Source organism: Numenius arquata, chromosome 1 (genome assembly GCF_964106895.1).
Source record: "Numenius arquata chromosome 1, bNumArq3.hap1.1, whole genome shotgun sequence".
In the NCBI taxonomy this organism is placed as follows: Eukaryota; Metazoa; Chordata; class Aves; order Charadriiformes; family Scolopacidae; genus Numenius; species Numenius arquata.
The window spans coordinates 77,811,570-77,824,048 of NC_133576.1; the positions used below are offsets into that span (position 1 = coordinate 77,811,570).

At 37.2% G+C, this 12,479-nt stretch overlaps 1 protein-coding gene across 1 annotated transcript in view; it reads right to left on the minus strand.

The window, feature by feature from the left end:
* The window catches only part of MYO16 (myosin XVI), a 293,425-nt gene extending 281,304 nt beyond the window's left edge, over positions 1-12,121 (minus strand). The window contains exon 1 of the mRNA XM_074146466.1: positions 11,866-12,121. Coding sequence (XP_074002567.1) covers positions 11,866-12,091 — 226 coding nt within the window. The 5' untranslated portion in view covers positions 12,092-12,121. The remainder of the gene's footprint in view (positions 1-11,865) is intronic.
* Between the last annotated feature and the right edge of the window lie 358 nt (positions 12,122-12,479).

Sequence of the window (12,479 nt, forward strand, 5' to 3'; positions counted from 1 at the left end):
TATTGAGGAAGAAAAACCACTAGGCACTATACAAATAAACCTGGCTCTGCCTCTGATACATTTGTGTTTTCACAGGGAAAGGTACTGCAATTCAGGCAGAAGGAAAGAGCAGTGTAACAGAAAAAGCCTAAAGAGACAGGACTTAACAATTTAAAAAAAAAAAAATTGCTGCATTTGGTGGCTCTAAATTCATTTAGTTCTACCTTCAGAGCTTCTAGAGGAACTTACTCCACTTAGTTATTCCATTTCCCAAAACCTCCAAAGAAAGTCCACTTTCCAAAAGCTCTGAACAAATGTTCTTCTCAATCTGACCATTAATATAACAGTGATAAACTAAAGTCCGTATGTTGCAGGTTCCAAAATAAGGTCCCAGTCTTATGCTTAAGTATTCCATTTTATGTGTCAGTGTATACCCTGCTGGAAAAAGACTTCTAAAACTGAACTGAAAAACTGAAAACATTTTTAATTATTAAAAGTGCAGTTGATTTTTCATAAAGATTTGTTCTTTAAAAAATAGGAAATAGAAAAGGTTATTCTCTATTGATTTCTGTAGTTCTCCAGCTTAATTTCTATGATAGAGCAATCTGTGTTTGAAATGAAAACACTTAAGGTAAGTGATATTGAAAGATGAATACAGGAAAGTTTCCCCTTTGTACTGATACGTTATTGGAAATCAATCTGAAGCACAATAAATATACTGAAGAAGAAATCAACTGCAAATTGCATGGAAAAGATTCTATTGTTGCTGTCTTATTGTTTTACAAGTATAGACTAGGGTCTTCTGCCATCACAGCAACCTTTCTTTTTAATCAGTGTGACTTATAACAATATCCAGGGAACGTCAGCAGTAGGTGCCACTCAGTGGATGCCATCTTTCATTGAGAGAATAGGCTTCTGAATGCTGCCAATTTATAGCCTTTCAGCCCACTGCATGATGCTGGAAAATCAACTGAGGATTCCCTTTCAAATGAATAGGAAGAATGCCAGGTGCCAATTTGTTGGTTGCTAATAGCTTAACGACCCTTTATTGGCATGACAGTGAATTTCTGAGTGATTATTCCTGCTGCTTTTGGGTGCCAGAGCATGCTGAAGTGGAAAACTTTTTATTATTACATGGAAAGAAAGATCTTATGGAGAAAAACACCAACAAGGAAGTATAAATTAGTTTGATAGGCTTAAAATGAAAAAAGGATAGATATATCTTTGTAAAGGTTATCTGTTCAGACCAGATTATACTCTTAAAAAGCTGGATTCTTGTGTAGGGGTAATGGTCTTCTGAATATTTTTTATTGACATTTTAGTTTGTGCCTTTGTTTGTTGCCTTTTGAATGAGACCCTGATCATGCAAAGCTATAAACAACTTACATACTTGTCCCACTGAAGAAAAGACTTATATCATAGTCCACCAAAATAAACATGAGAATTTTGAAAACATGTTCAAAAGTAAATAAATAAAATTCTTAGGAAAGAAAATCTGTATTTTTACAAAGGTTTCCTCATAAATATTATGTTGTACACTTGTAATTGAAGCAACATTTAAAACTATGGTTTTTAGTTATCTTAATGTGTTCTTGTTTGGATTTACAGGGTTAAGGTGCAAGAATGGACTTACCTACATCCAAAGCAAGCAATTCAGTGCCTATATTTTAGAAATCTGTTATTCAAAGAAAAACCCAAAAGCTAAGTTTCTAGAAACTCTTTATATTAGTAAGAAAAAGGCACACTTTTCAGAGAGGTGATCAACAAATCCTTCAGGCTGAACTTAGCCAAAACATCAACGGGAATCACTATGTTCAAACACGTAACTCAGTCTTGATTTATTCAGAGCATAAACACATGAAATGGGGCTGCAAATACTATATACTCCTGTGTTCAAAACACAGTTGGTAGCCGAGATTATGATAACATCAAGATTTCTGTACAACAGCTTACTATGCAGTCAACTTTATACAGTTCATTATACTATAAGCAAGACCACCTAGATTCAATTCGCCTCTCGGGTCCCTTCCCCAGGAGAAAGCCATGCCAGGCTGGATGGTGCTCCAGAGATCTGACGTGGGGCTAGGGCGAGCAGGGCAAAAAGAGGCAGCAGGAGAAAGAAATGCACAGAAATGCACAGAATGCGAAAAAAGCACTCAACCCACAGCCACAACTTCTAGGCTAGCAAAAATGGGTGGCTGACAGCTCCAAACTCACTTTCAGGAAGAAAAGGAGGAAGCTATAACTCCATTTGATAAGAGAGATGAATTACATTTGGTACAAATGACGCTACTAGGGGGGGACCCAAAATGGAAGGTTGCTTTGTCTTTAATTCCCTACTTGGTATGGAGAGAGGACAGCTGTTCAAATCAGGGTAGCTCTGGGCATGTGCAGAAACAAAAACTGCAGCTGAAACAACCTAGCGAGATTTCAGGGCTAAGAGAAAAGTAGCGAGGGAACAGAGGCACTCGTGAGGTTAGGCAGTCTACAGGGAGAAAAAAAGGGCTAGATAACATCTTCACCAACAAGCCTATCCATCATTTTTTTTGCTATGTTAAACCTTTTTCTGTGAGTTTTACTTTTTCCAATTAAATAAGTGTTGTATATTAGGAATCATGCAAATTTTTATCAACAAAAACTAGTTTAACATTCAGTTCTCATCTCAGCTTTACCAAATTGTTAAAAATGTAAACACATGGACAAAAAAACCCAAAAAGCACATATGGAATCCTGTAGGAATTCAAATGTATTCAAATTTCATCTCCCTGTGATTTTATGATTGCTTTTGAAATGGGCTGCTTTAATTACTTAACATCTGTTACCCAATAACTAAAGGCATTATGTTTCCCTGTGTCATAACAAAAAGATGCCTTGTATTGCCCAATTCAGCACACATGGAGCTAAACAAGGTTAACGACCATGCAGGACCTATAGTATTGAAGGTTTGCTCTGGTTTGAGATGAGTCTCTACCTTCCGGGCCTTCGAAACAGCTTCTTCTTCAATGGGTGGATTGAGATGGTTGATTGATGCTTTATTTTTCTATACACAGAGCTGATTAAATCACTAGCAGCATGTCTGACAGCTGTGTTAGTGTCCTCCAAAGTTACAGACATATGAGTTCCCAATAGAGATGCATGCATTTGTCTGTCTTGTGGATGTATTCATTTAGAGTATACATTTTTCTTTCTTTCCAAGAGCCCCAATTGGACAAAATTTTGTGCACTTCATTAATTTCATATGCTCTGAATAGTCTCTTGACTCTCTATTCAGTATCTAGTGTTCACGTCTCTTATGGTTTGGGCAATAAATATTAAATTGTATAAATTATCATACATATGTACTGTGATTTCTTCTACAATAGTTCCTAGTAAATCAAGTTTGCCAATAGTCACTTTTAGATTATGTATCTAAATGTAGATGTGTACATTAAACAGATTAATGTACAGATTTCTCCTCTGATGCAAAGGAAACTAACTGTAAAATCCAAAACGGCTCTGTATGGGGAACTTCCCTGTTACTACATATATAGTGAATTTCATATGCATTCCCAGTAGGAGAAGAAAAAAAAAAGTTTAGATAAAATTTAGAGTGAGAGTAATAGTAATCTAAAATTAAAATATATTAAATAATATTAGCACAATCCTGAAACAAAGCATTATAAAACTTGAGAAATTTATTTGTGTTTTAAACTAGGCACGCTATAGTAAGGAAATACAGTGTATATAATCTCTCAAACACATTTTAGCTGTCCTGTAGCTCAGTTTTGAATGTTCTTGATCATGCTGTGTTTTAAATCCCTCAAACACAGATTAAATTAATTTGATTTTTTTTTTCATTCCTCTTTGTGATTTCACTATGCAGTACATTACTAAATGGTGTAATTGGTCTCATTTCCTACTAATATATGTTTTGACCCAACATTTCCATTTTTTATTTTGGGAGATTTCTTTTGTCATGAAGATTTACATGTGCATACTAAACACACTACAACTGTTTGCCATTTTATCCTGCTTAAAGTTGGAATGATGCATTCAGAGTTTATTGGTGAAAGTGAGAACATTCCCCAAAAGACAGTGTAAAATCAAAAGCGCACAAAGAACTGAGATAAGCTACTCGGATAACACAATCTAATCATGATTCACCAACCATGTTTGTATTTCTGGCCTTTATGCTTTTGGTGTAATACAGGTATAACAAGGTTATACATGTAGTAAAATACCCCATGCATTTAATATTTCTCAAAATATCACTTACACAATTTTACCCGTCTTTTCAGAAGGCTGTAGCTGGGAGAAATAGTATACAAAAGAAATGCTAATTAAAGTACCTTTGGGAGGAGAAGGGAATGAAAGAAGCTGATATTAATTATTAACCGTAAGAAACAAGGCAGAAAGATTTTTAAAGGTGGAAGTAAACAACAGTGGGTTATTTTAATTTGGGATGGCATAGAAGATTGATCTGAACTTTCACATAGAGGTCTTTCTCTTTTCAAGAGTCACTTTTTTTTTTTAAACTCAAGATGGATGGTTTTTTTGCTTAATTTGGGAAAACTCTGGCTTAATGATAAAGGCCCAACTTGGCTTAATGCTACACTATTTTTCACCTCTCTCCTAAATATTAAACATATTTATGTGTTTTATTACTTTAGCTTTCCGTAAATGTGTTCTACTACTGCAATTCTCTGTCTTTAGTAAACAAATTATTTTATCGATATTTCAGTCTTGTCTAGTAGCAAAGACGCCTCTGAACTACTGATACACAAAAAAGCAATCCTCATCCAAGACTTTGGTGAATTCTAGAAAGAAGGCATTGCCATGCTCAGAGCCTCACTTTCTAACCACTCATCCCAGCACATGCAACAGGTAAAATCTGAAAAGCTGTCTGCAATCAGTTTGAGAAGAAGAGGTGTCATCAAACACCTAAAAAGGTAGGTTGAAAGTCAGAATCCCAAGGGCAGACAGGTTAACTTGAATATATTCTCACTCTTAACTATAAAATTATTTGCGATGAATAGTGTATGTTACACACTCTTAGAGGTCTTCATTCCTCAGCCTCTTTCTCCAGATTCCTGCTACCTGACAACAGGCTTCACCTAATGCAGTCTTACGTTCACAAACCTGTCGCTGCTGCCCGCTTCCCGGCTCTTCCAGCTTTTTAAAAAGACTGTTGGCGACTCTTAAACTTGATCTCTGAGGATCAGTAAGTTTGCCCTGATGTGTTTTGCCAAAGGCAGTGCAACCCACTGTTTTCCAGAACAACTTTGTCTGTAACCAAGCTGTTTGTACTGGAAAAAGATAGAACAGCAAAGCATAAGCAAGCCTATACTAATAAGACGCAAAAAAAGTCAGTTACTAGATTTGGAAACAATGAAAGGAAATAATAAAAAATCTGCTTTACTTCAGCTCAGTTTCAGCCTCAGTGTTCCGTTTCAAATTATTTTTATATTTTTTTCTGTTAATGGGAATGGTTATTTTAGTATCTTTGACACATCCTCCTAACTATTGAAAGTTAATGGTCAGTTCATCTGCCACTCCAAATTAGAGACACATTATTCTTTTGAACTGATTTTGCTTTCCCTTCCCCTGGGCCCCTTTCACAACCCAAAGTTGTTAGGATGCAAATTACAATCCAGCACCAGCCCACCTGTACCCCCCTTATCCTTCCTAACACACCCATTTAATTAATGTCACTGAAATTTATTCTAATATTGTACATTATACAGTGCTCAAGAAAAATAACTAGTAATGCTAAAACCTCCCATTATATCGATTACTCCAATCCTTCCAAATATCATGATACTACTAAATCTCACAGTAGCATTAATCTTTCAAATGGCTAGAGATACTGGTATCACACGGGGAAAGTGAGAAGGGATTCCTGGTTTTTTCCCCTCACTAAGCAACTCCACTCTGCAGCCAATCTGCTGGGGCTAGGACCCAGTCCTGGGAGGCATCTCTTGGCAATGGACACTAGACTAAAAGTAGAATATTGGTATCTTCTGCTTTTTAAAACCACCTTTTCCAGACATCCCCTGGTGAGAGAAGGGAGAGTCATGCTGTCCCCAGCCACCGCATCCTACTGCTAAAGGCAAAGGACCACACCAGTCGCTCTGCAGGGTTAGGAAGAAGCCCAGGCAAAGTTGAGGAGGGCTGAGTAAAACACAAGAGTCAGGCTCAACCTCCATGGAAAAGACCAAGAATCATTATTCCAGATGCAGCATTAGTGCTAACACTCACTAACTTTGGTATTGCGGCTATTTAGCATCACAATGCTGCCACAGAATCAGCATATTGCCCATCAAAGGGATGAAATGGGCTTTAATTAGATTTAGGGAATCTGCATTTCCCTTTTGAAATGCTGATTTTCACAGAAGTACCTCTTTTGTCTCAAAACTGAGTTGATGGCTCTCTGGATTTCCTACCCTGACCTTCCACACCCTGCCAGCATGGCAGACCTCATGACTACATGAGGTATACCTCATGACTACATGACAGCGTAGCGTTTTCATAACAAAAGATACTAGATATACAGAACTTCTGACGGTCCTATGGTTTGGGTAATGTTGCAGGATTTCTGAAAGGCTGGGTTACAGACTATACCAAAAGATGACTGAAGCTAAACCCAGTGCTTTAGTTTTCCCCCCTCTGTTAGATTTCAGGTACTGTCAGGTACAGGACTGTCACATTCACTTTTAGCTACTGTTTTCATTATGGCAAGTTTGTCTATCAGTTCACACTCAAAAAATCACTGCTTTCAAAGCAGCCACTGTTTCCCATTGTTGTCAGTGGCAATAACTCCACTATTGCTTCAGGAAGGATGGATATCCCTTATTCCAAGGGATTCCAAGGCCAAAATACCAAGACCCCTTTGGCATGACTACCTTGCATTTGAAGCAGAAACTCAGTTCATTTCCTAATTGCTTGTACATGAACCTAAGCTGATGTGCAGGCTCAGCAAATACTGGAATATGTGTATCAGAGAAGAAAATCTGAGTGCACGCTAATGCTAAGTGTAGATGCAAAAAACCCCATTGCACAGTGGCAAGGAATGGGATGCAGAAGCCTGCTTGGCTACATCTCCCAGTTTGCAGTAAAATTATATGACTTATGTCATCTGGACAAATATTCTGCTGTCCATTATTAATAGGGATTTAATATTTCACAGAACAAAACTATATAGGAATTAAAGGCAAATGAACTACAGGTATTTCCTTGCCAGCAGTCAAGATGTACAAAACCAGTGTCAGAAAACACAGTGCACTTGCTTATTCACCAGCTTATGCTTCTATACACGTCATCACTGAGAACAACAGCTGCAAAATCTCTCAAAACGCTCAGTGTTAGTAGTGTGAGTGAATGTGCCCCACCAACAGCACTAAAGAGCATATTACTTTAAAAAAAGAGAAACTGCAGGAAGCTGAAGGAAGAAAGCGAAGGAGGATTTCCCTTCAGTCTCCCTGGGTGAGATAAAAGATCAAATTTCAGTTAGAAACAATTAAAAAAAAAAATTAAAATGCCTCCAAACAGAACAAAGACACAACATTTTGCTTGGTCTTACCTTTGTGATAAATATAATGAGCATATTCTAAACTTGAGACAAAGCAGGTCACTGTTAAAAATTTCTAGAAGCCCACTCTAAAATGAATTTTAATGCCAACTAATGATCACACCTATTAGCGTGCAGCATCAGAGACGCATTTTGTGCCCCATACCAGCTGCTATAGTAATTTTGGAGAAGATATATTGCATTCTTCATGAATAACACAGACAAAGAATTCTTAAGAGTGAAATTCAGATCAGACTCAGGTGTGAAATGTCTCTGCACTAGCCACGTTATAAATTCATTTTTATATATATCCATGTTATCCAAATTATCTCACCTACCAAACCAGACTACTTCTCACCATTTCCAAAGGTGCTGTCCCATCTATATAGTTTATGATATTCCATAAGAAATGAGCCCCTGGAGTTCACTTGGGAAGCCACTTCTAGCCTATTCTACTGTTGCATCCTCTTTCTGCTTTTTGTACTACACTTTCATATTCCCTTCATAGAACTGTAAAGCATCCCTCTCTAGCTGCCTTTTATGCCTATAGAATGGGTGTTCTTCCTTGCTGAATTATGAACAGCTGCATTTACGTGTTCAGATGTGAGCATTACTTTATCACTCTCATAGGTCTTCATCTCCTCCTTTTTAATCACTCTCCACAATCCCTCCTGGTTTTGTTGCTCTTCCATGAGCTCCATGCAATGTATCCACATTTTCAACTTAATCAGTATGTAACTGACATCAATTGTTTATAACCAGACCTCAAACCAAGTAAAACTACTCCAGGATTCATCAACAAACAGGATTTTGCTTAACAGTCTCAGAGGAGAAGAAGATAGTCAAATAGACTTTGGTTGTGCAAACAACCCCTAAATACATATAAAAATTGAAGAAAATAGACCCAGCTGCAATTCTCTGTGGATGAATCTACTCTTTATAATTCTGCTGATGTATACCCTCTTCCAAGGGTAAAACTGGAAGAAAACTATATGAATCCCAGAATTTTAGCCTTGAGATTTTCAGTTTCATTTTACAAAAAACCCATATCCTGAAAGCTGTGAAGCTTGAGGGTTTACAAGCACTTTGAATCCCAGGATCACAAAACCAGTACAGAAACATTTACATTCCCACCACAAAACTGACTCCACCTACGTGTAACCAGTTATTTAATTTAAAGCATCCAGGCTGCACAATCCTCTTCTTGGACATCACAGTCTGATCATACAACCTAAACATCAGGATCAGGCTTGTGCACAGCCACACGTGTTATAATATACCTTGAGCAGAATTCACCTCTTCAAAGTCTTTGCCTTTCAAGCTTACAAGCTTACAAAATTAATTACCGCAAGGAAAGGTGTTAGCTGATAGAATTTAGTCTACTAAAGCTATTTGAGCACTGACTATGTCACAACACACCTTTACACTTGTTATTAAATATCTCATTATAAACAAAATGTCTAGTCTGAAAATTAAATTCTCTCTAAAAAAGGAAAGACATTCAAACTGCATCAAAATACTCTGCTGATGATTATTAATGTTTAGAAAACAAGCCTCAATTTTTGAAGATTTTGCTGAGTTCTCATCTTGATTACTTTCATAATTTATTCCAAAATATACAATATTCAGATCAGTCTGAATCCCATTTTGTCATGGATAACAACTTATCTTCATATAACAGAAGCGTTTATATTGTCATTAATTATTATTACTAATTCATGCTAAGCTACTTCTCTGCTACTTACTTGTGTAGCACTACTTTTTTAAAAAAAATTATTGTTCAATGCGCAGCTTTTCCAAAGGGAAGCATTTTTTAAATACTCATTACTGAATATGGTTCCCTATATTTATACAGCGTAGTTGGGAATGCTGTTGATTACTGAGCAAGCTGTGCAGTAAACGCCAGATCCTGGAGACCAGACATGGATTTATGGGAAGAAAGGAAGGCTGACAGGCTGCTAATACCTGTCTCTCACCTTTGTTTGCTTAACTTTCTACTACAACCTCTTTCTCAGTCCCCCAGGCCATTTTACCAAAAGCAGGGAGATGAAGAGATGGTGTGACGTTTGAAGAGCTAGGAAACGTGCCTTCGTTCCCATCTGCAGCCTTATATTGCAGTTATTTCTGTCTTAGGACCTGGTGAAGGGGAGGGTTCAGACCTTTTTCACACCAGAACTGTATTTACTCCAGCTGTATAGATATAGTTGATGTGAAACTGCAGTGAGGTGGAGGATATAAGGATCTATCACAATTAGCTTACTGGCTATATATACCCATTAGTAAATAGTGATGTGTAATATGAATAATGAATGTTGATTGAATGACTGAAATATGAATAAAAAGACAAGAGGAACAGGTAGTGCCAGAAGTCTAACTTCCCCAGCTACACCTGTTTCAGTAGGATTACTTCAACCTATGTCTAGCCTGGCCTTATGGATTGAAAACCCATTAGCATTTGGAGGCACTAGGTGTGCTTCCAGAGCACATCATACAGTTCAGTTTTGTCTGAAAGGAATCTAGTTTGCATACGCCATAAAGCAAGACTAAACACAGTAAATGGATATAATATTTACTACAAAAGCATCTATCTAATTTGAACTGAAATCCTAATGTAGATATATTCACTAAAGAGTCATGGTTAGATGTTCCACTCAGCAACAATAGTAGGAGACCAGCTTTTATGCTTATGAGCTTCAATTTATTTTTTTTTTTTTTATTTTTGTTTTTACTGGCTCACATAATAACATTTCTTATTATAGCATTATTCAGCTCACAGCTAACTAGGCTCTGGGAATATTTGGCTAAAATCACAACACACAGGCACTTGCAGGTCCCCAAGCTGCTTAAAGACAACAAGCACACTTTTTCATAGTCCTGTGAAAGGACCACAGGCATCAGATTCAGGATAGTGTTGTTAGTCTTACTGGGGTTGTCTGGGGGCTATTTGAACTCCTTGCTTCTGGGAATCTATTTTATTCATTTCAAGTGCAGTATGCCATCCCTGTTTTTCCCTCACCTTACTTTCTTCTGCTCGTGCTACTCCGTCTCAGCAGTTGGTGAACTTTCTGTTCTGATTCAGGTGCAGCTCCAGGCCAAGTACAGGCAGCTCAACAGACTCTTGATACCCCATCACCGCTCCAATGAGCATGCTACTTTTCTTCAGCAAATAGCCTCAAGTATCTGACTTCTACAGAATGCTAAAAGTCATATCTAGTCTTCTGCTTGGTTTTTAGAGGCAGCTGGAAGCTATGGGAACATGGAGGAAGGAGATCTTCACCTACAATCCCTGTAGTTTTATGCAGTAGGAGGGAGGAATGCAAGGCTGTGAATTCTGTTTATAACTTAGTTATAAATGATGCCTTGGGCACTCACTTGAAAAGAGGAGCTCTTTGATTAATTTCCTGTATAGATTTAAGTGTGCAGGGCTATACCTCAGTGATAAGCAATGACAGAGCAAAGAAATGCCCATTAAAAGGAAGATTCGGGGGCGAGCAAAAAAACCCATACCTAGTTGAACTGATAAAAATTAAGAGAAACTTGCCAGTTTGTTTGCATGGTGTGACTCTATTTCAGAGCCTCCCTTATTCAGGTACTTTTGTGCTAATGTGATTATAAAGAGCTGACATAAAATCTCTTTGCAAAGGGGTTGCTAAAAGCATTGCATCAGTTCTTTTCTTATATCCCTCTCGCACAACAGTATGGGGATTCCTAGGGACTTCTAAAACTGGAGAAATCCTTACTGCAAGGTTTGGTTCCTTTTTGAGGAATAAATTACAAAATTCCTCACATTAGTATTGGTTGCACCAGGGATTTAAACAATTTTAATTGTTTTTAATTGTTTAATTTAAACTGCTAGGAAGCTAAAAACAGAACCTCTAAAATGTGGTTACATATTTCAAAAGGACAAAAACATCATTTCACAACCAGAAAGATGACCCACTACAGGTCAACACCATCTCATTGCTTTTGCCAGGTCAGTGTCACTACTAGCAGCATTCATTACTCCAGATTGTGATTAAAATTGAGAAACTAATTTTCAAAGTAACTTCTGTTAAATTCTATGGCTTATGTAGGTATACAAGAGGCCACGTGATCACAGTCCTTACTTGCTTTGAAATATATTAGTTTATACATATATCAACCTCATATTAACCTCAGTCTAAATTCATTACGTTTCTGAAGGTTTATTCTCTACGCCTTATTCATTTCAGAAACAAGCTATAATCTGATGTATGAAATCCATGTCTCTATATTCTGACAGTCACTTTATGATTGCTATAATGTAAAATTGTATTTTAGCAATACAAAAAGAAAAAAAGTAGCTCAGCATTACTAAGTACCTTCTTTATCATCATGACGTATGATTGCATCCTGTATCATATCAGCAAGATTAAAATGAACTCGATGATTCTTTCCATGTTTCAATTTTTTCACGTAGCCCTCCCGTTTCTGGAAAGCTTTTTCTCGTTCATAATATGCCTTTATTTGGTCACAGCGCATCCGCTTCACCAGCCGCTGCCGCTGGCCGAGAGGGAGGGACTCCAGCAAGCACTGCTCAATTTCCATCTCATGGGACCGAAAAACATTACATAGCTGGAAACAGCCTATAAGAAATTAAAGACAAATACATTTAGATCATGCAACAGCATATTTTCAAATGTGCCATGAAACCTCCACCAATTTTCTTTTTGGCCTTTCTAACCATGTGTAAGTCCATCATGTGAGCTCCTCCAACTCTACCAATGCTGACTATAGAGAGTATATATCACTACCATTTACTTTTTGGAAACAACACATAACTAATTCCATTAAATCACTGATGCATTTTTTAAAAGCTAACTCAGTTCATGTAAACAAATCTGAATAGAAAGAGGTGTAAAAGTTCAAATGTGAGACAGGCAAAATATCTAAATAATTCAATATAATTCAAGTGGCTTGCATTTGCTTACAAACA